Genomic DNA, 21,904 nt, shown 5'->3' on the forward strand with positions numbered 1-21,904 from the left:
TGCTACTATCCTTGTTTTACATGTGCATTTGCTGCTGCGAAGGCTGGAGTGCAGCAAAGTGTGATGCCTCATACAGCACATTCGGCCTTCTGATAGAATCGGAAGGCGGTCTCAGGCCACTCAAAGGGCGTGAATCATGTTTAGAAGTCAGTCCGTGGCCTTACACAACCACTCTCCCGAGCCAGAAACCCGCCCAAAGTCCTCCAGACTGCTCCGCCGCATACATTGCAGTGTGGCATGGTGATGCTGAAGCCTCATCATTCACAAGTGCCCAGTATTTGAATGAGTGCGAGATCAACATCCAGAGTCGTATTATCCTCTGAAACGAGCTCTCGATTACGTATCCTCCTGCCAGTGCCTAGATCCAGGTGTGAACTCGGCCGCTCCAACCTAGAGACGTTGGGGTATGCTGACAATGGCGCCAGCTCCGGCCGCGACGCCGTCACCCCGATCCGGTCCAAGAACCGGCAGCTGCGGGGCAGTCCGGGGCGCACCCCCGCCAATATCCCCGAACACACACGAGCCCTGCCATCTCCAGTGCTATGCCATCCTTTGCCTCAACCGTCAATCTCAGACCCTTGCCTGACGGAGCGCCATATATCACCACAAATTCCCTTCCTTCAATCCTCGAGCCTCGCAGGCGCACCTACCACTGACTTTTTCCCCGAGCCGTTGGCACTTGTAGCTTTTCCCGCATTCCACAGCTCCTCGGAATCAATTGCAATGGCTCCTGTCCAAGTCGCTGTTCTGGACGATTACCAGGAGATCTCCACTGAACACTTCGCTGCCCTAGACTCGGCCAATTTCGAGGTCACGGTCTTCTCCGACACTCTATTGCCTTACAATCACCCGGATGCCACCCAACATGACAAACTCGCCCTGATCAAGAGGCTGGAGCCCTTCCAGGTCATTTGTAAGCAACTTTGCCGATGACCACCAGCCAAGTGCAACCGCTAATCACTGTCTCCAGGCACTATGCGGGAACGGACCCCCTTCCCACGAGACCTCGTCACAAACCTGCCGAACCTCAAGCTGCTCCTGACCACGGGGGGCCGCAACGCCTCGCTCGAGGTCTCGGCCATGAACGAGCGCGGTATCCCCGTGGCGGGCACGACCGGCGAGCCCCTAGACCCGGACAGCACGACGCAGCACTGCGTAGCCCTGATCCTCGGCATCGCGCGGAACATTGCGCAGGAGAACGCCGCGATGAAGGCCGGGTTGTGGCAGACGACTGTCGCCACGAACCTCACAGGCAGGACTTTCGGCTCCGTCGGGTTTGGCCGCCTGGGCTTCGCCGTGTCCAAGATCATGAAAATCGCATTCGGGATGAAGATTATTGCGTGGAGCACGAATCTCACGCAGGAGGCAGTGGACGAGAAGGCGCGCAAGGCCGGGCTCCCCACCGAGGACGAGAACGGGGAGAAGACGTTCAAGGTGGTGAGCCGGGACGAGCTGTTCAGCACCGCCGACGTGGTCAACATCCAGCTCGTCCTCTCGGACCGGTCAAGAGGGCTCATTAACGCCTCGGACCTGAGCAAGATGAAGAAGACGGCGCTGTTTGTCAATGCGGCACGCGGGCCCCTCGTCGTGCAGGACGACCTGCTGCACGCCGCCAAGAAGGGCCTCATCAGCGGTATTGCGCTGGACGTGTACGATACTGAGCCGCTGCCGATCAACAGCGAGTGGCGCACGACGAGGTGGGGGATTGACGGCAAGAGCCGAGTCCTGCTGACGCCGCATATGGGCTATGTCCAGGACGCGACGATGCATGGGTGGTATAAGCAGCAGGTGGAAAACATCCAAAGATGGGAGAAGGGGGAGGAGTTGGCGGTGCTGTACAAGGATAGTGGCTATTAAGCGGGCGTGCACATCGGGGTCTGCCAGCTGGGCTGCTTTGAGGGAGCTTAGCGTATTAGGGCCTGCTCTAGGATGTGATTGTTGTAAAAGTTTGTGAACCAGCAAGTGACATTTAGTGAAAAGTGCATTGTGCTACGACAGAGTAAGTCCCGCGACATCGCCTGGGAGAGTGAATGTCGTCCCAAGCCGAGCAAAAAGGCTTACGACCGCTGGTCGGGACTTTGTGCGGTGGCCAGGCGGAAGCAACTCCGACAGCCGGCCGGCTTCCAAGGTTTTGACAGCTCGGATCCCTGAATTATGGTACCAGAACCTCATCAGCTCAAACCCAGTGCCAGCGAGTTAGACAGGTCGGAATTGGGTGTCAAGTCACAATCGTGCATACTTCCATTGACGCAATCGGCTTTTTCTTGATCTGCATCACTTCCATGTCAACCCAATTGAACTTCTTCCTGAGTTGCTTCAAACTAGGTAGCATCAAAAAAAAAAAGGCCGAGTCCTGGACCAGGGGTTTGTCACCAAGTGGACCCTGGTCCCCACCTAGCCAATCACTAGCTAGTCCATCGCTTTCTCCTGCTAAAGTGGGCAAATCGCAGGACATTGATGCCGGACACGCAGACTTCGAAGGCCACAGAGGTGATCTCTCTCCAGACCAGCCAATCAACTAAACAAATATGCGTGCAGTCTATAATTCTTCGCAGTGCACAACATGAAGAAGCTCTCTTTCGCAATCATGTCTGGATTCCTCAGTGTGGAGCACTTGACGTAATAGTGGCCAGCCCTACCAGGAACCCCAACCGCTACAATTTGACGCGCGCCAAGTTGACCAAGGAACGTGATGGGTCCGGTGTTCCACCACGATAGACCTCGCCATCAGCTTCCTTTTCTGCCTCACACCATTTTGGGCCAATCATCCCCGTTCTTATTGGTCGGCATAGTCAGTCGAGTGGGCGCCAAGCTTCATTGCCCGACAATAATAATGCCTACCCTGCCGGCCTTTGACCTTGCGAGGAGTCCTTTCCAAGTCGGCAATTGACGCCCGCGCCGGCCTTTACTCTCAAGCCACAGGACTGGCCTCGCTCGCTGTGTCGCCTTGTCTCATAGCTGTTCGACTTTCTTTCCGAGGACTTCTTCTCGGCACCACCACGTCGGATCAACCACTAGTCACACACCAACATGGCACCCAAGGATACCTCATTCAAGGCCCACGTCGCCAAACACTTTCGTTCCTACGAGGAGGATCGCAACACAAAGTCTACATCCTCGACTTACACGACTAGCAATGGCGCCCCCGTCCCGCATCCATACGAGTCTCAAAAAGCTGGTGCCAATGGCCCTCTCCTCCTGCAAGACTTCCATCTGATCGACCTGCTTTCGCACTTTGACCGGGAGCGCGTGCCCGAGCGCGTCGTCCACGCCAAGGGCAGCGGTGCCCATGGCTTCTTCGAGTGCACCGATCCGATCCCGGAGCTGAGTTGTGCGGACCTCTTCGCGACAAAGGGCGCCCGGTGTCCCGTCACCGTGCGCTTCTCCACGGTGGGCGGCGAGTCGGGCTCGCATGATCTCGCCCGCGACCCGCGTGGCTTCACGGTCAAGTTCCGGACTGCCGAGGGCGTGCTGGACATCGTGGGAAACAACACTCCCGTGTTCTTCCTTCGGGACCCGGCCAAGTTCCCGCATTTCATTCATACCCAGAAGCGTGACCCCGCGACGCACTTGACTCCTGGAGACGATGCCACGCACGCATGGGGCTACTGGTGCCACAACCCGGAGGCGGTACATCAGGTCATGATCCTTATGGGTGACCGGGGCATCCCGGACGGGTATCGCTATATGCATGGATATGCTGGCCATACCTTTAAGTTTATCAATAAGGACGGCCGTTGGGTATATGCTCAGATCCACTTCAAGTCGCAGCAGGGCATCAAGTTCTTTACTTCCGAGGAGGCGGCGACCAAGTCTCCAGACTATTCCCAGAAGGATCTGTACGAGGCAATCCAGAGAGGGGAGTGCCCGAAGTGGTCGGTCGAGGTGCAGATCATGACCGAAGACGAGGCCGAGAGGGTCTGGAGAGAGCAGGGCATCAACGTGCTCGACCTGACACACGTCTGGCCGCAGAAGCAGTTCCCGCTCAAGAAGGTCGGCTACTTCACCCTGAATGAGAACGCCGCCAACTACTTTGCCGAGATTGAGCAGGCTGCCTTCAGTCCCAGCCACCTAGTGCCCGGCATCGAGCCTTCTGCCGACCCGGTCCTTCAAGGCCGTCTCTTCTCCTACCCGGACACTCACCGACACCGTATCGGACCTAACTACCAGCAGCTTCCCGTCAACGCGTCCAGCAGCAAGGTCGCCAACTTCCAGCGTGATGGCAACATGGCAATCAACAACCAGGGCGGACGTCCCGCCTACTTGTCGTCTATTGACCCAATCCAGTTCCGTAAGCGCTCCGCCGACCTGGACAAGATCCATGGCCGCTTCATCGGACAGGCCGTCACGTCGCTGTCGGAAATCAGACCGGAGGACTTCAACGCCCCTCGCGCGCTGTGGCAACGAGTCTGGGACGAGCCTGCGCGTGAGCGGTTCATCAAGACTGTCGCCGGCTCGATGAGCACCATTCGCGACCCAGAGATCATCAAGCGCCAAATAGCCATCTTCCGCGAGGTATCTGATGATATTGCGACAAGGCTGGAGAAAGCTACGGGCTTCAAGGGGTACCAGGGAATTGTAGATCTGCAGTTCAACGGAACGCACAACGGCATGGCGAGAAGTGTTGAGAATAAGCAGGCCAATGGTGTTGCTGCGACAGCGTCGAGGCAGCCCGCTCTCTCGAAGCTGTAATTGTGCGATCATGACCCAGCGGTCACTCTTGTGCATAGAGTCACAGTTTCAATTAATGAAGAAGAGCACCAGTCTGAATCGGCGCGTTATCATGAGTGAACTGCTCCTATAAAAGACTTTCACGTATTTATGGCAGCCTCAAAGTCGTGATGACGGTGTTATGACTAAAGCACCCTTTGGTCATTCCATCCTCCATTTCATCGGATTCGCGGGTGCCTCTGAATCGTTGTGGTGCCTGACTTAGGTGCCTGGGATCCAGTGTTTGCGCCGTCGTGCCTGCTGCACAAGCCAAGCCAGCATTCATGCCTGCCACTTTAACACCCCAACGACCAGGCATTGAGCTTTCATTGCTAGCAAAGAACTCGCTCTTCCCCTCGTGGCACTGGAACCGGTAGCTGCCTGGCGTATATGTCAGGCCACCTCTGCCTTTCGACCCAGGTCAACGATTATCCATCACAGTCCTCGCTCGCCACCGTCTCCTGACAGATTTCAACCTCGACAGTGCAAAACCTCCACAGTTCGGCCTTGTTTCCGGCCAAGTATAGAAGATGTCGTCGTCAATGGATCCTGCCACGAGCATAGTTCCTGGTTTGGGTTGTACACCACAGGCACAGTCAGGCGCAGGTATGTTGGTAATCCTCCACAAAGATCGGATCCCTTCACTATGTCCTCACTGCCGCCTCACCTCGAGGACATTGCTGAAAAGAAGTATCGGAAACAGCCCCGTCGACGAATTTTCAGCGGTGGCCGGCGCTCGGCAGCACCATTGGCACCGCGACTCTCTCCAGTCATCCCAATCTTACCTCTGTCATCACGTCCCCATGGACAGCACCTGCGGCTGGGAAAGTCCCGGCCAAGTTCGACGCCGGCCCCAGCCCTCAGAAGGGCTCTGGGCAGGACCGATTTCGTCAGATGATGCTGATGCCGGGGGGCACGACTGCAAACGCAGAGGGGAAGCACGAGCAGAGTGTCAAGACGGAATTCCTCTCGCGTCATTCAACTCCACACCCGGTTGCATTACAAGGACACTCCCACTACTGTAGGTCTTCCGTGGTTCTGTCATGAACACCCGCATCGTGCAGAAACTCCCCCAACAACTCCTCAGTCACTCAGTCGGCAACAGCATATCGCGCCGTGATTGACCAGACCTTTTCTGACACTCCACTGCCAGCGCCCGACTACTCAACGATGAAAAGGCCTTCTCTGTATTCGGACGTAATGATGGCTGGACAACGTCAGGCGGTACAATCTGGGAAGAACGACCGTGGAAGCGCGGGTCATGCCGCACGGCATGCCACTGGGCAGGATACCAATGCCAGCAACAACGGCCGCCGCCGGAGCAGTGGCGTTGATGGCGGGGACAAGTATTTGACCCATACGGCGATTCTGAGCGCGGAGTGCCAGAAGCGCCGTTTCAACCCGCAATTCACGGAGTGGTCCACCAATGGGCAGTACTACTGCTCAATCAATCTGAATGGCGTCGTTCTTAACGGCAATCGAGCATATTCAACTGCTAACGACGCAAAGCAAGCACTCGCGAAGCTCGCAGTATCGGAGGTAAAGAAACAGCCATGCCCCAGCCCGGCAGCAAGGGCGGCAGCCAAAGCTGCTCGGGCCGAGCGTATCGCCCATGAGTCGGCTCAGATTGGCAACAGAAGCGCATCCTCGAGTCAAGGACAGCAACGGGCCAAGGACTCTGCCTCAGCCGTCCACCGCGGAAGTACAATGGAAAATGGCCCGAAAGGCTGGCTCCCCGCCGTGCAGAGCAGCCAGGCCGGGCAGGATGGCACGATCAATCACAACACCTGCCAGACACCTGCTCCGGCCTCAGCCCTGAGCCCGGATATCCTTTCCAACCCGATTGCTTCGCGAGCGTTCTTAGAAGGCCTCGCTTTGGGAGCACGGCTCTATGAATCGGCTCAGCGCCTCAAGGCCGAGAACATCCTTATAAGACCTTCCTTGGGCATGCCTGCCGCTGAGCCGGCATCCGCCTCAGGGCGAGGCTGGAATCACGAGCGGGAGCGGTCACCCATGGCGGAGGGCAGCCGGCGGATTCGTGAGCGCTCGCCGCTTCGCAATCAGCACCGCGAGCCTTGACCTGGTAGCCAGGGCCAAGCTTGGTGAACCAGGGGTCTTGCAAGGGAATTGTCACCTCCCTTGCTTCGTCGAAAGTTCACTTTTATATCTCCACTGACAAGGACAAATGCTTGGGCAGAGACTCGGTTGATACTGAAGCCTGGTGAGCTGGGGTCGTTTCCTCATGTGTACTCAATGGACAAGCCCTTCTTAGCTGGAAAAGGATGATATTACATAGACGAGCGTGCTATCTCCAAACTCTCGGAAATCTTTTACAACTTGCTCGGCATACGCATGCCTCCGTCAAGCTTCAGTACAGTGCCGTTGAGCATGATGTTCTCAATGCTTTGCTGCACTAATTGGGCAAACTCCTCGGGCTTGCCGGGGCGCTTTGGGAACTCCATAGACCGCTCTAGACTGGCGCGAACCTTTGGTGACATGAAGGATGTCATGCGAGAGTCGAACAGGCTGGGTGCGATTGTCACGACACGAATGCCATATACTGACAGGTCGCGAGCCATGGGGAGTGTCATGGCAGCAACGGCGCCCTTGCTGGCGGCGTACGCAAGCTGTCCTCTCTGTCCCTCGGTAGCCGCTGATGAGGCGACCATGATGACGACGCCCCGCTCGCCATCCTCGCCTTGAGGCTCAGTCTTAGCAATGTGCACCAGGCACTGGCGCACGAGGTCAATTGTGCCTCGAAGGTTGACATTGATGACAAAGTCAACACTGTCCATAGAGACGGCCTCACCATGACGGTCGAGGATCTGGCTCCCCGAGTGTCAGCAATCTCGCACTGCGCATCCAAAACACACACCGTTTCGACACAAAATGCCGGACCGCAGGTGCGGAGACTTACAGTTCCCGGGTTGCCCACGCCGGCTGCGGGGATCACACCGCCGAGAGGCTTTCCGGATTTCTCGGCCCACTCGACGGAGCCCTTGACCGCGGAGGCGATGCTGTCAGTCTCGAGGACATCGCAGTTGAAGAACTTTGCGGACCCGTCGGGCAGAGCGGCGACCAGCTCGGCACCGGCGTCGTCGTTCATGTCCAGGATCGCGACATTGCCGCCGTTCTTGGCGATGATCTCTACTGTGGCCTTGCCGAGCCCAGAGGCACTGCAGAACTCGTGGTCAGTCCTGGAGGAAAAACAGAGGATGAATGTACTTAAGGTATGCCTCCGTGCGTCACGGAAATATGTCATTCAGGAGGAGATTCTGGGGGGTAAGGCACGTACCCGCCCGAGACAACGAATGTCCGGCCTTCAATCTTCATGGTTTCAGTTGTCTGTGGGTGATGATCCTGATGATGTCCGCTGGCGTTGCGCCCGTGTTGGAGAAATCTATGCTGCTGCTGGGTGTGTCGTTGCCACTGGACGGCCTGTGGTAGTGCAGGTCATGTGCCTCTGCTGCTGCTTTGAGAACTCAAAATCCGGCAGCACACATGTAAGCGCAATGCGTGCGGCGTGTTGGCTGGTGCCGACGAATCTGGGGAAGTGGGTGGAGTACTTTGACCTCGGCAGGATGCGCATGTGACAGACTTGGCCAGCGCACGCAACGGTGAAAGTGCCGTCTGTGGCTGTGTGGGGCGGCAGAACATGGCAGGGCAGGGATGAATAATCCGGATGGTGTGTTGATGATGTCTCAGTCCCTAGGGGTCATGTTTGAAGAGGGTATCGGTGCCCAGGAGGGGTTCAAGCAGTGGTCTCTTGCGATCAGGTGCAGTCTGCATGCCCAGGTCCTGACGATTCTCGGGCCGTGACGGGCCTACTTGCGATGGTGCAAAAGAGCGGTGCAGAGTCGCCTGCTCGTGTGCTTGGTGCTGCAAAAAGCCTGCTGAGCATCCACGCCACGTGGAGCTGACCTGCCCTGCCCGACGGGACTGCCCCCACCACAAAGTCCAATCACCAGCGGGCCGCCTATCTCGCTCCAGGAGACCAGAGCTGCGAGCTTCTCTAGCGTCATCCCTAGTTGCAGCCTCCACCACCGTCAACAGCCACTCCCCCATCACCACAGCAGCCCGCCGCCTTGCGCCCAACTGTGGATAGCGATCGCCTCACTTCACCATACCAATACAGAAATATTAGAACCCGTACTTCCGCTCGCCGGTACACCTCTGGCTCCAACGGCGCCATTACCACCTGCGCAGTCGCGGTCACGCCAGTCCGATCTTCCTTGATTGTCGTCGCTCTTTCAACCAGAGCCCTGTTCAATCCCCCGCCCTGCGCGCGGCTCCTTTGAGCGCTTCAGTGTCGGCGCATCGCCCTCACCGACACTTATTCCGACTGCTCTGTGATACTCAGACACTTCAGAGATCGCCATGACACGGCCGCGGCGCTCGTCAGCGGCGAGCGAGGAGAGCACAGGGGCGCCAGGGAACCAGGAGTTAGGGAGCATGTACGACTACCTGGCCAAGATTATCCTTCTGGGCCCGAGTGGAACGGGCAAGTAAGTTTCCCCTCACAAGTCCTGTGCAACCAAGATCGACGAGGCGACCCGGCGTGAAAGCAGTCGTTAGGTCACTAGAGACAGTTACTGACCGATGCGCCGCACCAAACCAACAGGTCCTGTCTATTGCACCGTTTCGTCAAGAACGAGTGGCGTATTCTTTCGTCCCAAACCATCGGCGTAGAGTTTGCCAGCAAGATCATCAAAGTCGGCACCGGCGCCCGGCGCAAGCGGATAAAGCTGCAGCTCTGGGACACGGCGGGCACCGAGCGCTTCCGGTCCGTCTCGCGGTCCTACTACCGCGGCGCTGCGGGCGCCATCCTCGTGTACGACGTCACCAGCCACAACTCCTTCTCGAGCCTGCAACCGTTCCTCAACGACGCCCGGGCGCTGGCCTCGCCCAACCTCACCACGCTGCTGGTCGGCAACAAGCTCGATATCGCCAGGGACGAGGACCTCCTCGAGCTGCCGCCGCCCACGCCAAACAGCACCATCAGCTCCTCGAGCTTTCCCTACAGCACCTCGGCGAGCACGATAAACACGGCAACGGTGGGCACGCAGCTCAAGGCGAGCGTGGCGCCCGAAGGCAGGGAGATCAACACGGCCGAGGCGGTGCGGTGGGCGAGTGGTGTCAACATCCCCGTCACCATGGAGGTGTCTGCGTTCACAGGCGAAGGGGTAGACGAGGTATTTGGGCGGCTCGCGCGGATGATCTTGACAAAGATCGAGCTCGGTGAGATCGATCCGGACGATCCGCTCAGCGGCATCCAGTACGGCGATGGCGGGATGTGGAACGCTGGGGCAAGTGACGGAGCGAGCATCAAGAGCACCCTCACGGTTGAGGAGGGAGGGCTGCGCAGGCGCGGCGGAAACAAGAAGAACAGTCGTGCGCGGACGCAGAACTGGGGCATCGGCATGAGGGAGTGGGAAGACGTGTTCACGTTGAGTAGAGGGCGTGGTAGGGGCAATTGCTGCTGAGGTTGGCAGCAACTGAGAGCCTCCGCAGTGAGCAGGCAGCTGGATGCTTGCTCTGCGCTGCACTTTCTTCTTGGACACACTCGTTGTTGCTCATTCGTTTGGCCCACACCATGCTTTCTAGGTCGTCTTGCTGGCGTTGGTCGGGGCACTTGATTCAGGCAGCCAGTCGTTCTGTAGCAAGCCGTGCTTTATCGGTCTTCTGGCACTTTCTCTTTCCCAGCGGAGATATTCATAGACTATCGTTCACATACTTTTTTTCTTAGTAATCCTAATTCGACGAGAGAAATACATGGCAAATTCCCACTGGATATATTAGTGCCTTGACAGCTCAGGGAGCTGGCATCCTTCGTAGATTTATACAAGGCTTGGTTCGCAAAGATCAACCCATCTCGTGAGGTGCCGCAGCTTTAGCATTCTCCGCTCTGGCGGCATCCTGTGCCGTCGGCTCCTAGCTCACCCTGGGCAGCCCCCACATTGCCTCTCTCCAGGGCCATTCCTTGCTGTTCCTCCAAACACACCGGCTCGCCTGGGTTCGGGGATCGTTCCTCTGAACGAACTCTACAGGGGACGATCTCTATGCTGATGATGATCGGAGCACTCTCGACCGAAGAGCGGCGCCGAGGAACCGGAGACTCCGCCGTGGCGTGCAGTGGGCCGTCAGGCAATGCCCGCCTCACACGGAAACATGCAGTTGCAGCACCGGCACCGGCAGCAGGAACCTTGCACGACCTGCGCCGCCCCTCCCCCATGAGGAAGTTCACGAACGAAACCCCGGATAAATGACCTCTCGATCCTGCACCCCGCCTTCATGCGACATTCGCTTTCTCCGGCTCTCCTAATTTCTGAAATACTCGGGGCCCCTCCCACCACACTCTTTTCGCTATCGTTCCAATTGAGCAGCATTCATGTACGTCAAGCTCCTGGACCCATCAGCCGGCGAGCCGTACAATCCGGCTGCCCAGGGCTCTTCATCCTCACCGTCGCCGGTCCCTTCACGACTACACGAAAGAACAACACACGTAAGCCGTCAGAGTGGGAGGAACAGCAGCAGCAGCAGCACGGACACAGCCAGGATGACAGCCCACCCAGTCTACCCGGTCGACAAGAACTGGGAGTTCAAGCAGGCCGACAAGCACGACTCGTCCTTTCTCCCTGTCGCTCAGTTCCCGACCATGGTCCACCTCGACCTGCTTGCCCACAGGCTCATCTCAGACCCGTACATCGGCAAGAACGAGCTCGACTGCCAGTGGGTCGGTGAGAAGGCATGGGTGTACCGCACAAAGTTCGCAACGCCGAAGCTCAAGCATGGTAGTGGTGGCAGCAGTGGCGCTACCAGGGCTGTCCTTGCGTTCGACGGTCTCGATACCTTTGCGACGGTCGTGCTCAACGGGCACACGATCTTGGAGACCGACAACATGTTCATACCCGAGAGGGTGGATGTGACGAAGCACCTCCAGGAGGAGGGCGAGGACAATGAGCTCGCCATCACCTTCGAGAGCGCGTACTTGCGCGGTTGGAAGCTTGTGGAGCAGCATCCGGATCATGTATGGGGTTGCTGGAACGGTGACAACTCGCGGCTGGCTGTGCGCAAGTCGCAGTACCACTGGGTAAGCACCAAAGGATGTGTAGCCGAGCGCAATGGCCGCCAGAGCACGGGTTGCGGATTTAAATAGCCGGGACGGCAGCTGACGTACACAAACTGTTAGGGCTGGGACTGGGGTCCGACTCTGCTGACTTGCGGTCCCTGGAGACCTATCAACCTCGAGGTCTTTGAGTCGCGAATCTCCGATCTGTGGTGTGATATCGACGTTGCCGCCACCCTCAAGGAGGCGACCATCACAGCACACGCATCCGTGGAGGGCGATGGATCTTCAACAAAGTTTGAGGTCAGCCTTGGTGAGGATGTGGTTGCGACGCAAGAAGTCGATGCGGGATCTAGTGCAACGTTCAAACTCTCTAACCCACAGCTGTGGTATCCCGTGCGATATGGAAAGCAGCCGCTGTATACGGTCACGGCCACTCTCATATCTGATGGTCACGAGATCGATACGGTTAGCAAGAAATTTGGTCTTCGAAGAGCCCGACTCGTGCAACGACCTTTGAAGGAGCAGCCAGGCATGTCCTTCTTCTTCGAGGTCAACAACATCCCGATCTTCTGCGGAGGAAGCGACTGGATTCCCGCCGACAACTTCATCCCTCGGATTGACAAAAAGCGCTACTACGACTGGGTCAAGCTTGTTGCGGATGGCAACCAGTTCATGATCCGTGTATGGGGAGGTGGTATATTCGAAGAACAAGCATTCTATGACGCTTGCGACGAGCTCGGTGTTCTCGTGTGGCAGGATTTCATGTTTGGGTGTGGAAACTACCCGGCATGGCCCGAACTGCTGGACTCGATCAAGCGCGAAGCAGAGGAGAACGTCAAGCTGCTCAGACACCACCCTTCAATTGTCATCTATGCTGGAAACAACGAGGACTACCAGTTTGCGGAGAGCGTCGACCTCACGTGGGACCAGAAAAACCACGACGCAGAGAGCTGGCTGAAGACCAATTTCCCGGCCAGATACATCTACGAGAAGATCCTTCCAGACGTCTGCAAAGACTTGGTGCCCGGCACGTACTACCACCCCGGAAGCCCTTGGGGTGGTGTCGACACCAGAGATCCGACGGTTGGAGACATACATCAATGGAATGTGTGGCACGGAACACAGGAGAAGTACCAGAACTTCGACAAGCTTGGAGGGCGGTTTGTGTCTGAGTTCGGAATGGAGGCGTTCCCGTCTGTCAAGACGATCGACGCTTTCCTGCCTCGGGGCAAAGATGACCCAGACCGATATCCTCAGTCGAGCACAATCGACTTCCACAACAAAGCCGAAGGCCATGAGCGCCGCATCGCTTTATATCTGGTCGAGAACATGCGCTATGCCCCTGATCCGCTCGAACAGTTCGTTTACTCCACACAGCTGATGCAGGCCGAGTGTTTGGCATCGGCGTACCGTCTGTGGAAGCGGCAGTGGAAAGGTCCCGGCCGGGAGTACTGCGCAGGCGCGTTGGTATGGCAGATCAACGACTGCTGGCCTGTGACAAGCTGGGCCATCGTGGACTACTACCTGCGTCCGAAGCACGCCTACTTCACAGTGAAGCGCGAGATGGCGCCGCTGTCTGTGGGCATGACGCGTCGTGAACACCGCCACGAGAATCCCCAGAACAAATACTCCCGCGTGGACGTAAAAGTCACGCACGAGATCGAGATCTGGGGCAGCAACCTCATGCTCGAGGACCTCACGGTCGACTGCGTTGTGCGCGGCTGGGACGTCGAGACGGGCGAGAAGACGCACGAGAAGACCGTGGCCGAGGGTCTGACACTTCCGCAAAACCAGTCTACCGAGATCACCGCCTTTGCCGTGCCCGCCAAGAACAAGGGAGACGAGGCACGCACAGTCGTGGCGACGTACCTGATCAAGAATGGCAAGCAGGTTGCCCGCTACGTCAACTGGCCAGAGCCGCTCAAGTACCTGCACCTGCAAAAGCCCAAGGACCTCAAAGTCGTGCTGAGCGAGGACGGAAATGCGGTCGAAATCAGCGCCGAGGTACCTGTCAAGGGCGTCGCGGTCGAGTGCGAGGATGACGTGGTCAAGTTTGCGGACAACCTGGTTGATATTGTTCCCGGCGAGGTGGTCAGGATTGGTGTCAGTGGTGCGAGCAAGGACACCAAGTTTGATGTGCGGTATCTCGGTATGATCTGAAATAAGCATCGCCGAAAAAGGTGACGACCACAAAATTGACAGGCGGTAAAAGCTGAAAGGAGAGATAATAGTGTTCTTGTACATCAAGCTAGAAATCAAAACCCCGAAGGTTGAATCATCACAACCTTTTAATGCACGCTTTCTCAGCGTTCCCGTGCAAAAACGTAGTGACTGAAACTGGTGCGAGATCACGGACCTGATTGCTTCAACTGCAAGTCAAATTTCAGAAGCTTATAGGCTGAAACGTAAATGTTCTCTTTCCATTCATGAACGCCACCCCTGATATACAGTATGCATGATTCAAGGACTCAATCGTCCAGACCTCCCCACTCGTCACCACCGCCACCACCGCCGCCGCCACCGGCTTCTCCTCCTCCCGCCTCCGCCTCAGCGGCGGCCTGCTTCTTGCGGTTCTTGCTCCCCTCGATCGCACCGCGCCGGTTGTGCTCTTTCCTCCTCTCCCATGCGCTCTTGGAGGTGATTCTCGCCGCACCACCGCCACCACCGCCACCACCACCGCCGGGTCTCTTGCCGTCGGGCCCGCCGGATGATGATGATGCGTGCACGCTGCGCCGGGACTCGACGCCGCGCTCGCGGAGCTTCTTCTTGGAGTCCTTGCCGACCTTGGGCAGGGCGTCCATGAGCCACTTGGGCACTGCGGTGTCGATCTCGGACGCCGACGACTTGGCGTCCCCAGTCGTCGTTGCGGCGGCGGAGGCCTGCTTCTCGCTGAGGGAAATGACGTTGGCAATGGTCTTGAGGTGGGCGACGTCCTCGGTCGTGTAGAGCGTGACGGCGACGCAGCCGCCGTGGCCCGCCCTGCCGGTGCGGCCGACGCGGTGGACGTACGCGGCCGCCGAGGTGGGCACGTCGTAGTTGATGACGCCGTTGACGCCGTGGAAGTCGATCCCGCGCATGAGCAGGTCCGTCGTGATGAGGACCCAGATCTCGCCCGCGCGGAAGCGCGTGATGACGGCCGCGCGGGCCGACTCTGACATGGACGAGTGCAGCGCGGCGATGCGCGTCGACCCGCCCGCCTCGACGGGGATGTCGTACTGCAGCTCGTTGTGCAGCGCGGTCGCGCGGTCGATGGTCTGCGCGAAGATGAGGAACGGCAGGCGCATGTCGGGCACGGTCGAGCTGGAGGACGAGTTTGGGTGCAGGAGCTGGCGCAGCGCAAAGAGCTTGCCCTGCTCCGTGGCCGTGTAGATGAGCTTGTGCTTGATGCTGGGCACGGCCGTGTCCTTGAGGCCGACGACCAGGCGGACGAGCGGTGCGGTGGTGCGCGGCTTGAGCTGGTCTGCGACAAGGCTCTCGATGTTGGCGCCCATGGTCGCCGACCACAACGTCACTCGTAACGACGGGCTGCTGCAGGCGTTCCAGATACCCATTGTCTGGTTGCGGAAGAGCGGGTCGAGCAGGACGTCGGCCTCGTCCAGGATGAGTGATCTGACCGAGGGTAGTTTCCTGGATATCGACCCCTTGGTGAGGAAGTTGAGAAGCATCATTGGTGTCGTCACGAGAATGTCGGCTTTTGTCGTTGTCTGTTGCTTGGGCGTCCTCTCGTCGCCTGAATCTGCCTCGTCTTCCGAGCCACTTGAGCCGTCCTCGCCGTCTGACTTGTCCTCCTGCGTTGCCATCTCCTCATCGTCAGTCTTGCTACCATCTGCAGGTATCACCATGCCCTTCTTCATGCCAACAATCTTGACACCGGTCCCTTGCGCCAGCTTCTTGCCTTCGTTCGCGATCTGGTGTGCAAGCTCCCTCGTCGGCGCAATGATTATGGCAATCGGCCCTTCCTGCTGTGTCGCACCCTCTGCGCGCCTCCGCAAGACGTCGTTGATGCTCGGTATTAAGAACGTCAGGGTCTTGCCGCTGCCCGTTGGCGCTACCGCGAGGAAGTCGATGCCGTTGTTGTAATCCAGGTCGTCGGCCGACGAGCGCAGTGCCCGCGAAGGGTCGAGCAGCAGCGGCAGGCTTGCCAGCTGGACTTCGGTTGGCAGGCGGAAGCCCTGCTTTGCAAGGTTGCTGCATACTCTCGCCGAGACGTTGTAGGTGGATCGCAGCTCGGTAAACGAGGTCAAGGGCTGTGGGTAGAGGGACCGCTTCGTGTCCTTCGACTTTGCGGGAACCGCTGTTTTCTGCTTCTTCTTTGACTTTTTGACCTTTGCAGCGCGCTCCTCCTCATGGGACGAGAGGAGGGTGAACTTGAGCCGGTGCGACTTGAGGATTTGTCGGACTTCGTCGTTGTCGAGCAGCGCGGGCGCTTGCGGTTCCTGCTTGGCGGTAGACTGCGAGGACGGGCCTTGGTGGTCGCCAGCCTCTTCCTTGGAGGTGACCTTGTTCAAGTCCTTGGGCGCAAAGAAGTCCACATCTTCGTCGGCATCGCTGGTCGCCTGCTCGGGTAGAGGCTGCTCGATGCGCTTGCGCTTCGTTCCTCGCGTGGGATCATTGTAAAGCTGCGGGTTGGCGACCTTTTTCGTGGTGGGCTTGGCGGCGGCAGGGACATTCTGGGCTGCCGATTTCTTGGTGCCGCGCGAGAGGATTTTGAGAATGTCCATGATGCGGTCGGTGAATTGCCCGGCGGCGTACAGTGCTGGCCGGATACTGCTGCTCAAATGTGCGTGTGTCGCGCGACAGCGTCAGATCTGCTTGTCCTTTGATAGTCGCAGGATTGTGCTGCTGGAGAAGGCGGTGCCTGGAGAAATTTTGGCGGTGGCCGGATTCTGCCGGCAGCAGAGTGGAGAGCTCTCTGCTCACAGGCATGTGCAGCAGAACAGCAGATGGAGTTCTCAGCATCAGCGGCCATGACCAAGATTTCAACAAACGGGGGTCCACCTTTGTCTGGATAGATCGAGAGCGGCAAAGGAATCATCAATTGAGCCTTTGGACACGGGACGGTTGCATCGTGAATTGCCAAAGATAAAGATTCATACAGCTTGGCTTTGACTCCGCTTGGTCAGTCTGCCAGCCTCTTGGAATGTCTCCTTCTCATCTTCATGGTCCTCGTCCCGATTCCGCAACGACAGACACAAGGATAAGGCCCCATGGTAAGCTCTCTCGAACATCTCCTGGACAGCAAGATGGACAAGATTCCACTAATTAGAGGCAGGCTATGTGCAAGAAGCAACGCATCTTGTCTGTCCAGCGGCCCCAGGAATGGGGCTCTCTGATTTGGCGTGGGGCAGAAGCTGATTGGCGCGGCTAAAGCGGCGGATAAAAGACGATGGGGCTCTACAGTAGCTCGCTCCCCACACGCCCGCTGTCGACTTCACCGCACATGCGCGCGTGGGTGTAAGTGGAGCGGCGGGCTTGCAGCATCATCGTTCACTATTGCAGATGGCAGAAGTACCTACCAGACAAGGCTCCTAGAACCGTAGTCTGTGGTGCTCCAGAGTGAAACACGGGAAAAACTCGTCACACGCACGTGGGCACTCAAAAGCTGCGTGTCCGCCCATCTACAAGCGCACAACTGAGAGACGTAGCCCCAGCAGACCGCCAGGCACACCCGCTCTTTGGCTCCTTGGAGTGCACGGCTATTTGGGATTTTGGCTAGACTCTAGCTCTGGACCCTCTCCCCATCGCATCGCGGGTCTCGGTATGCCGCCCCCGGTGTCGGCTGGACATTGTACTGTATCACAGATGGAGCATTGGCTCCTGTGGGCTGTGGTTCCCAACAGATGGTTTTATCCGAGCCTAGAAGCAGAGATAAAAACATTTCTCGTCAACCGGGTTTCCCTCTGCCAGGTTTTCAATCAGAAAGCATTCTCGTCATTCTTGCTGTCCTCGTGCCGTGTCTGCTGCTTCCCCACCTTCTCCTCCCAGATCTCCAACTTCAACTGCCCCTCGGGCCTCTGGACCATAACGACCTTTCACAACTACACCATCGATTACAGACAACAGACACACTGCTAAGATGGCCTCAGGAAGCGTAAGAATCATGTCAAACCCCAAACCACCACACTTTGGCAATTTCATCGATCAAGTACTTGCATAGACACAGCAGCGCTGACGATCCCCCGCACGACTCCAGAACCTCTCCTTCATCCTCAAGAAGCAAGACGAGGTTTTCTTCGAGGAACGCCCCGTCCCCAAGCTCAAGTCTGACAAGGAGGTTCTCGTCGCCGTCAACTACACGGGCATCTGCGGCTCCGATGTCCACTACTGGTGCCACGGCGCCATCGGCTCCTATGTCGTCAAGGACCCCATGGTCCTCGGCCACGAGTCGGCCGGCACCGTCGTCGAGGTCGGCAGCGGCGTCACCACCCTCAAGAAGGGCGACCGCGTCGCCCTCGAGCCCGGCTACCCGTGCCGCCACTGCGAGCCCTGCCTGAGCGGCCACTACAACCTCTGCCCGGACATGCGCTTCGCCGCCACGCCCCCTTACGACGGCACCCTGACCGGCTTCTGGGGCGCCCCGGCCGACTTCTGCTACAAGCTGCCCGACCACGTCTCGCTGCAGGAGGGCGCGCTCATCGAGCCCCTGGCCGTAGGCGTGCACATTGTGCGCCAGGCCGCCGTCACCCCGGGCCAGTCCGTCGTCGTCATGGGCGCGGGCCCCGTGGGCCTGCTGTGCGCCGCCGTCGCGCGGGCCTTTGGCGCCTCGACCGTCGTCTCGGTCGACATCATCGAGTCCAAGCTCGAGTTCGCAAAGTCCTTTTCCAGCACCCACACGTACATGTCGCAGCGCATCCCTGCCGAGGACAACGCCGCGGCGCTGCTCAAGGCGGCGGGCCTCCCCGCCGAGGGCGCCGACGTCGTCATCGACGCCAGCGGCGCCGAGCCGTCGATCCAGACGGCCCTGCACACGGTGCGCCGCGGCGGCGTCTACGTCCAGGGCGGCATGGGCCGCGACAACATCACCTTCCCCATCATGGCGCTGTGCCTCAAGGAGGTCACGGCCAAGGGCTCCTTCCGCTACGGCAGCGGCGACTACAAGCTCGCCATCGAGCTCGTGGCCCAGGGCAAGATTGACGTCAAGAAGCTCATCTCGAGCGTGGTGCCCTTCGACCAGGCCGAGACGGCGTTCAGCAAGGTCAAGGAGGGCCAGGTCATCAAGATCCTCATTGCGGGTCCCAACGAGAAGGACGTCAAGGCTTAGGGGGGGTGCACCTTTCGAAGTCAAGCGGATTAGGGTCTGAAGTCGATTTCCTCAAATTTTGTAGTAGTGGCAGCATGAGCACAGTCTGGCGTTGGGTGAAGGGTTGTAGTTTCCACATGAAAATCCAAAGTAATGACAAAAGAAACAGAAAAAAAAAAGTCGTGGAGAACCTTTGACTTCCAGGCCAAAAATAAAATTCACGTACAACACCGAGGATTCGCTGGTCGTCACCGACCCAACTACTAGTTCGGCGGTACTGAGCTTGTATATGGGGGAGCGGACGGGACCCCTAATTTTCTCAGTCCTATGGTCGTACGTGCCAGATTGTGTGCTTATTGCCCGTATCATGAACATGCTGTACCGGTCTAGAGTCGATTTGTGCCAGCTCTGAGTGGAATACTCCTGAGGTTTTTTTTTTTTTTTTTTTCACGACACACCAAGGCTGAGAGAATTACACGGTCCGTGCCGCTCTATTCACTTGTCACACTAGGACACATCTGGATGGATTCACCACAAGCCCTCTTGACAGTTGTACGAAGCTAAGTTGTGCTCTTTGACAATATCATGACAATAGTGACATGGTGGGAATTGATTCTATGGTGCTCGTGAACGCTGTGACTCCGACAAGTGACAAACAGTCTCTAAGTACGTATATGTCCTCCTGCCAAGCACTCTCAAGAAGAGTTGCTGTTGTCCGCACACGAGAAGGCCTGGTCGATCTCCCCCCTGGCGTACGCGTCGATAATGTTCTGCACGACACCGTACGTACCGCCGATGGTGAGGAACACGGCGAGCCCAATCATGGCCCAGTTGAGGTAGTAGACCAGCACCTGCCAGGGCTTGCCGTTGCGGTACTCCCTGTGGTCGTAGATCCACAGGTAACCCGGCAGGCCGAGCGCGAGGGGCGCAAAGGTAAGGCTGCCGGCGAGGGCGAGCAGGTAGTTGAAGATGGTGATCCCCGAGCCGATGAGGAAGCCGACGAAGGACATGCTGAGGGTGCAGGCCAGCCAGACGGCCCAGTGGACGAGCGAGTTTGCCTGGAGGTGCCTCGAGTCGCGCAGGAGGCGGACAAAGATGTACTTGGCCGCGACGTGGATGTAGAGGCAGGCCGAGACGAGCAGGCCCGCGAGGCCGACGCCGTAGGCGACCTTCTTGATGGTGTCCCCCGCGCTGCCGAGCGAGGGCGAGGCCACCCACTTGCCGCAGTAGCGGTAGACGACGAGGCTGAAGGCGAGGTAGGAGGCCGTGACGATGCCCATGCACAGGTAGACGGACTTTTTGTAGTCGCGGGGCCTGCGCATCTCGGAGATGACGGGGAGGAACGCCGAGGTGCCGGCGCCGGAGCAGAAGATGGACGCGACCGACGTCATGCCGGCGACAAAGGTCGGGTTGCCAATGACGTGGTAGCCAAAGTCATAGTCGCCTGTCTGCGGCGCCGCGGCGGGGCGGTCACGCTGCGTGACGCCCACGACGACGATGAAGACGGCCACAAAGACGGACGCGAAGCCCGCCCACGTCAGCCACGCAATCTTTTCAAACTTGCGCAGCGAAGCCAGCAAGAACACGGCCACCGTGCAGATCAGCATGAAGCTGTTGGTGCACATGCCGTGGCTGCTCAGCGCGTTGAGCGCCGTCGACGCCCCCACGATGCCCGACGCCCCGACTATCGCGAAAGTCACCAGGAAGAAGACGCCCACGACCTCGCGCAGCCAGGCGCCCCCCACGACGTGCGCCATGTCCGCGATCGAGTGGCACCCGGCGTGGTTGTTGCGGAAGTCGCCCTGGATGATGGCGCAGTACGTGTTGAGGAACTGCCACCCCAGCACGTTGATGGCTCCCGGCAGCGCGCCGAGCACGTACATGGACGACGGGATGGTGAGGACTCCGGTCGCGAAGATGACTAACAAGTATGGCCCAGGTGTTGTTAGTTCTTCGTCCGGCGTGAACGATACTGGCTTACATGATCTTGTGCAACAACAACAGGCAGTGTTGGTTGAGAAAATCAGGGAAACTCACCCTTCAGAAAGATGACGGAAGCATGGATCCAGCCCACGGTACGAAAGTCGACCTGGCCTTCCTGCTTCTTGAAAACCTCAAACGAGTCATCCTGTGCTGCTACCTTGCCGTTCTCAATGCTGCTGCTGCTCCGGGCGACGGGCTCGATACCATCGCCCGTCTTCTCGGACATTGACTTGGGCGACATCCTGGTACTTGTGCTCGTTGATATGGCGAAGTGGATGTCTAGACAGGTTGGTTGGTGCTTAAGCCGCCTGGCAAGTGAGAACCCGCCCCAGTAAATGTGATGGGGTGTACACAGTTGCTGAGCCTGGTAGCTATTATGTCGGCAAGAAGAAGGAGCCTTCTGTCTTTCCTGATATTGCCACTTGTTGATGATGATGACGAACGTGAGTCTGAACTGTAACAGGAAAGGAGGGTCAAAGATGACTTATATCTTCGTGTCTTGAGTTCCCCCCTGTCCGAAGTTGGAAGCCAATATCTCAATCCGCAATCCTGAGGATTAGACCACTGACTCGCAATCAAGGCCGTTGATAAACATTAACCTTGTGACAGGCCCTTGTTCCCGTCTTCATGCATTCTCTTGTCCCGCCCTATCAGTATTGTGAGTGGAAACCACACATAACGACTCTGGGGAAGTACAGATAATGGGGGTGGGCTTTCCCCAGAACGAGTCTATCTCTCCACTTTACTTGGAGGCTAGCCTGTGCCGGGCCTTGATAAGGCCCTTCGGCATCCAGTGATCTGGTGAGGGTGGAGTCAGCTGGGACTTGGAGAGAGTGGGTTTTCGCCTCCCTAGGCCGGAAAATCCATCTCCAACTCGGCGAGCTTGGGGTGGAATCACCTCC

General features: G+C 58.1%; 9 protein-coding genes across 9 annotated transcripts; 6 read left to right on the top strand and 3 right to left on the bottom strand.

The window, feature by feature from the left end:
* Positions 1–558: 558 nt before the first annotated feature.
* B0I36DRAFT_429000 (D-3-phosphoglycerate dehydrogenase) lies at positions 559–2,012 on the top strand. The gene is made up of 2 exons (XM_046162480.1): positions 559–913; positions 971–2,012. Exons 1-2 carry the CDS (start codon positions 724–726, stop codon positions 1,855–1,857), a joined length of 1,077 nt encoding a protein of 358 aa, XP_046014795.1. The 5' UTR covers positions 559–723; the 3' UTR covers positions 1,858–2,012.
* A 1,336-nt stretch (positions 2,013–3,348) lies between these two features.
* On the top strand, positions 3,349–4,793 carry B0I36DRAFT_316782 (catalase-like domain-containing protein). The gene has a single exon (XM_046153082.1). The coding sequence runs from the start codon at positions 3,643–3,645 to the stop codon at positions 4,690–4,692; it is 1,050 nt and encodes a 349-aa protein (XP_046014796.1). The 5' UTR covers positions 3,349–3,642; the 3' UTR covers positions 4,693–4,793.
* A 991-nt stretch (positions 4,794–5,784) lies between these two features.
* B0I36DRAFT_83320 (uncharacterized protein) lies at positions 5,785–6,925 on the top strand. The gene has a single exon (XM_046163421.1). It carries the CDS (start codon positions 5,881–5,883, stop codon positions 6,787–6,789), a length of 909 nt encoding a protein of 302 aa, XP_046014797.1. The 5' UTR covers positions 5,785–5,880; the 3' UTR covers positions 6,790–6,925.
* A 115-nt stretch (positions 6,926–7,040) lies between these two features.
* B0I36DRAFT_238355 (short chain dehydrogenase) lies at positions 7,041–8,043 on the bottom strand (the record flags this gene model as incomplete). Its single annotated transcript, XM_046149608.1, has 3 exons — positions 7,041–7,535; positions 7,628–7,886; positions 8,006–8,043. 3 exons carry the CDS (start codon positions 8,041–8,043, stop codon positions 7,041–7,043), a joined length of 792 nt encoding a protein of 263 aa, XP_046014798.1.
* Positions 8,044–8,724: 681 nt separating this feature from the next.
* Positions 8,725–10,501, top strand: B0I36DRAFT_316785 (ras family protein). Its single transcript, XM_046153083.1, has 2 exons — positions 8,725–9,215; positions 9,332–10,501. Exons 1-2 carry the CDS (start codon positions 9,088–9,090, stop codon positions 10,191–10,193), a joined length of 990 nt encoding a protein of 329 aa, XP_046014799.1. The 5' UTR covers positions 8,725–9,087; the 3' UTR covers positions 10,194–10,501.
* Positions 10,502–11,266: 765 nt separating this feature from the next.
* Positions 11,267–13,939, top strand: B0I36DRAFT_239968 (putative beta-mannosidase B; the record flags this gene model as incomplete). The annotated part of the gene is made up of 2 exons (XM_046149729.1): positions 11,267–11,800; positions 11,900–13,939. 2 exons carry the CDS (start codon positions 11,267–11,269, stop codon positions 13,937–13,939), a joined length of 2,574 nt encoding a protein of 857 aa, XP_046014800.1.
* A 308-nt stretch (positions 13,940–14,247) lies between these two features.
* On the bottom strand, positions 14,248–16,500 carry B0I36DRAFT_239078 (DEAD/DEAH box helicase; the record flags this gene model as incomplete). Its single annotated transcript, XM_046149663.1, has 2 exons — positions 14,248–14,466; positions 14,506–16,500. 2 exons carry the CDS (start codon positions 16,498–16,500, stop codon positions 14,248–14,250), a joined length of 2,214 nt encoding a protein of 737 aa, XP_046014801.1.
* A 1,256-nt stretch (positions 16,501–17,756) lies between these two features.
* B0I36DRAFT_83352 (xylitol dehydrogenase) lies at positions 17,757–19,066 on the top strand. Its single transcript, XM_046163422.1, has 2 exons — positions 17,757–17,870; positions 17,973–19,066. Exons 1-2 carry the CDS (start codon positions 17,856–17,858, stop codon positions 19,038–19,040), a joined length of 1,083 nt encoding a protein of 360 aa, XP_046014802.1. The 5' UTR covers positions 17,757–17,855; the 3' UTR covers positions 19,041–19,066.
* Positions 19,067–19,623: 557 nt separating this feature from the next.
* Positions 19,624–21,228, bottom strand: B0I36DRAFT_284842 (transmembrane amino acid transporter; the record flags this gene model as incomplete). Its single annotated transcript, XM_046151574.1, has 2 exons — positions 19,624–20,940; positions 21,057–21,228. The coding sequence occupies 2 exons, from the start codon at positions 21,226–21,228 to the stop codon at positions 19,715–19,717; spliced, it is 1,398 nt and encodes a 465-aa protein (XP_046014803.1). The 3' UTR covers positions 19,624–19,714.
* Between the last annotated feature and the right edge of the window lie 676 nt (positions 21,229–21,904).

The sequence above is a fragment of the Microdochium trichocladiopsis genome, assembly GCF_020744255.1.
Source record: "Microdochium trichocladiopsis strain MPI-CAGE-CH-0230 chromosome Unknown B0I36scaffold_3, whole genome shotgun sequence".
Taxonomy (NCBI): domain Eukaryota; kingdom Fungi; phylum Ascomycota; class Sordariomycetes; order Xylariales; family Microdochiaceae; genus Microdochium; species Microdochium trichocladiopsis.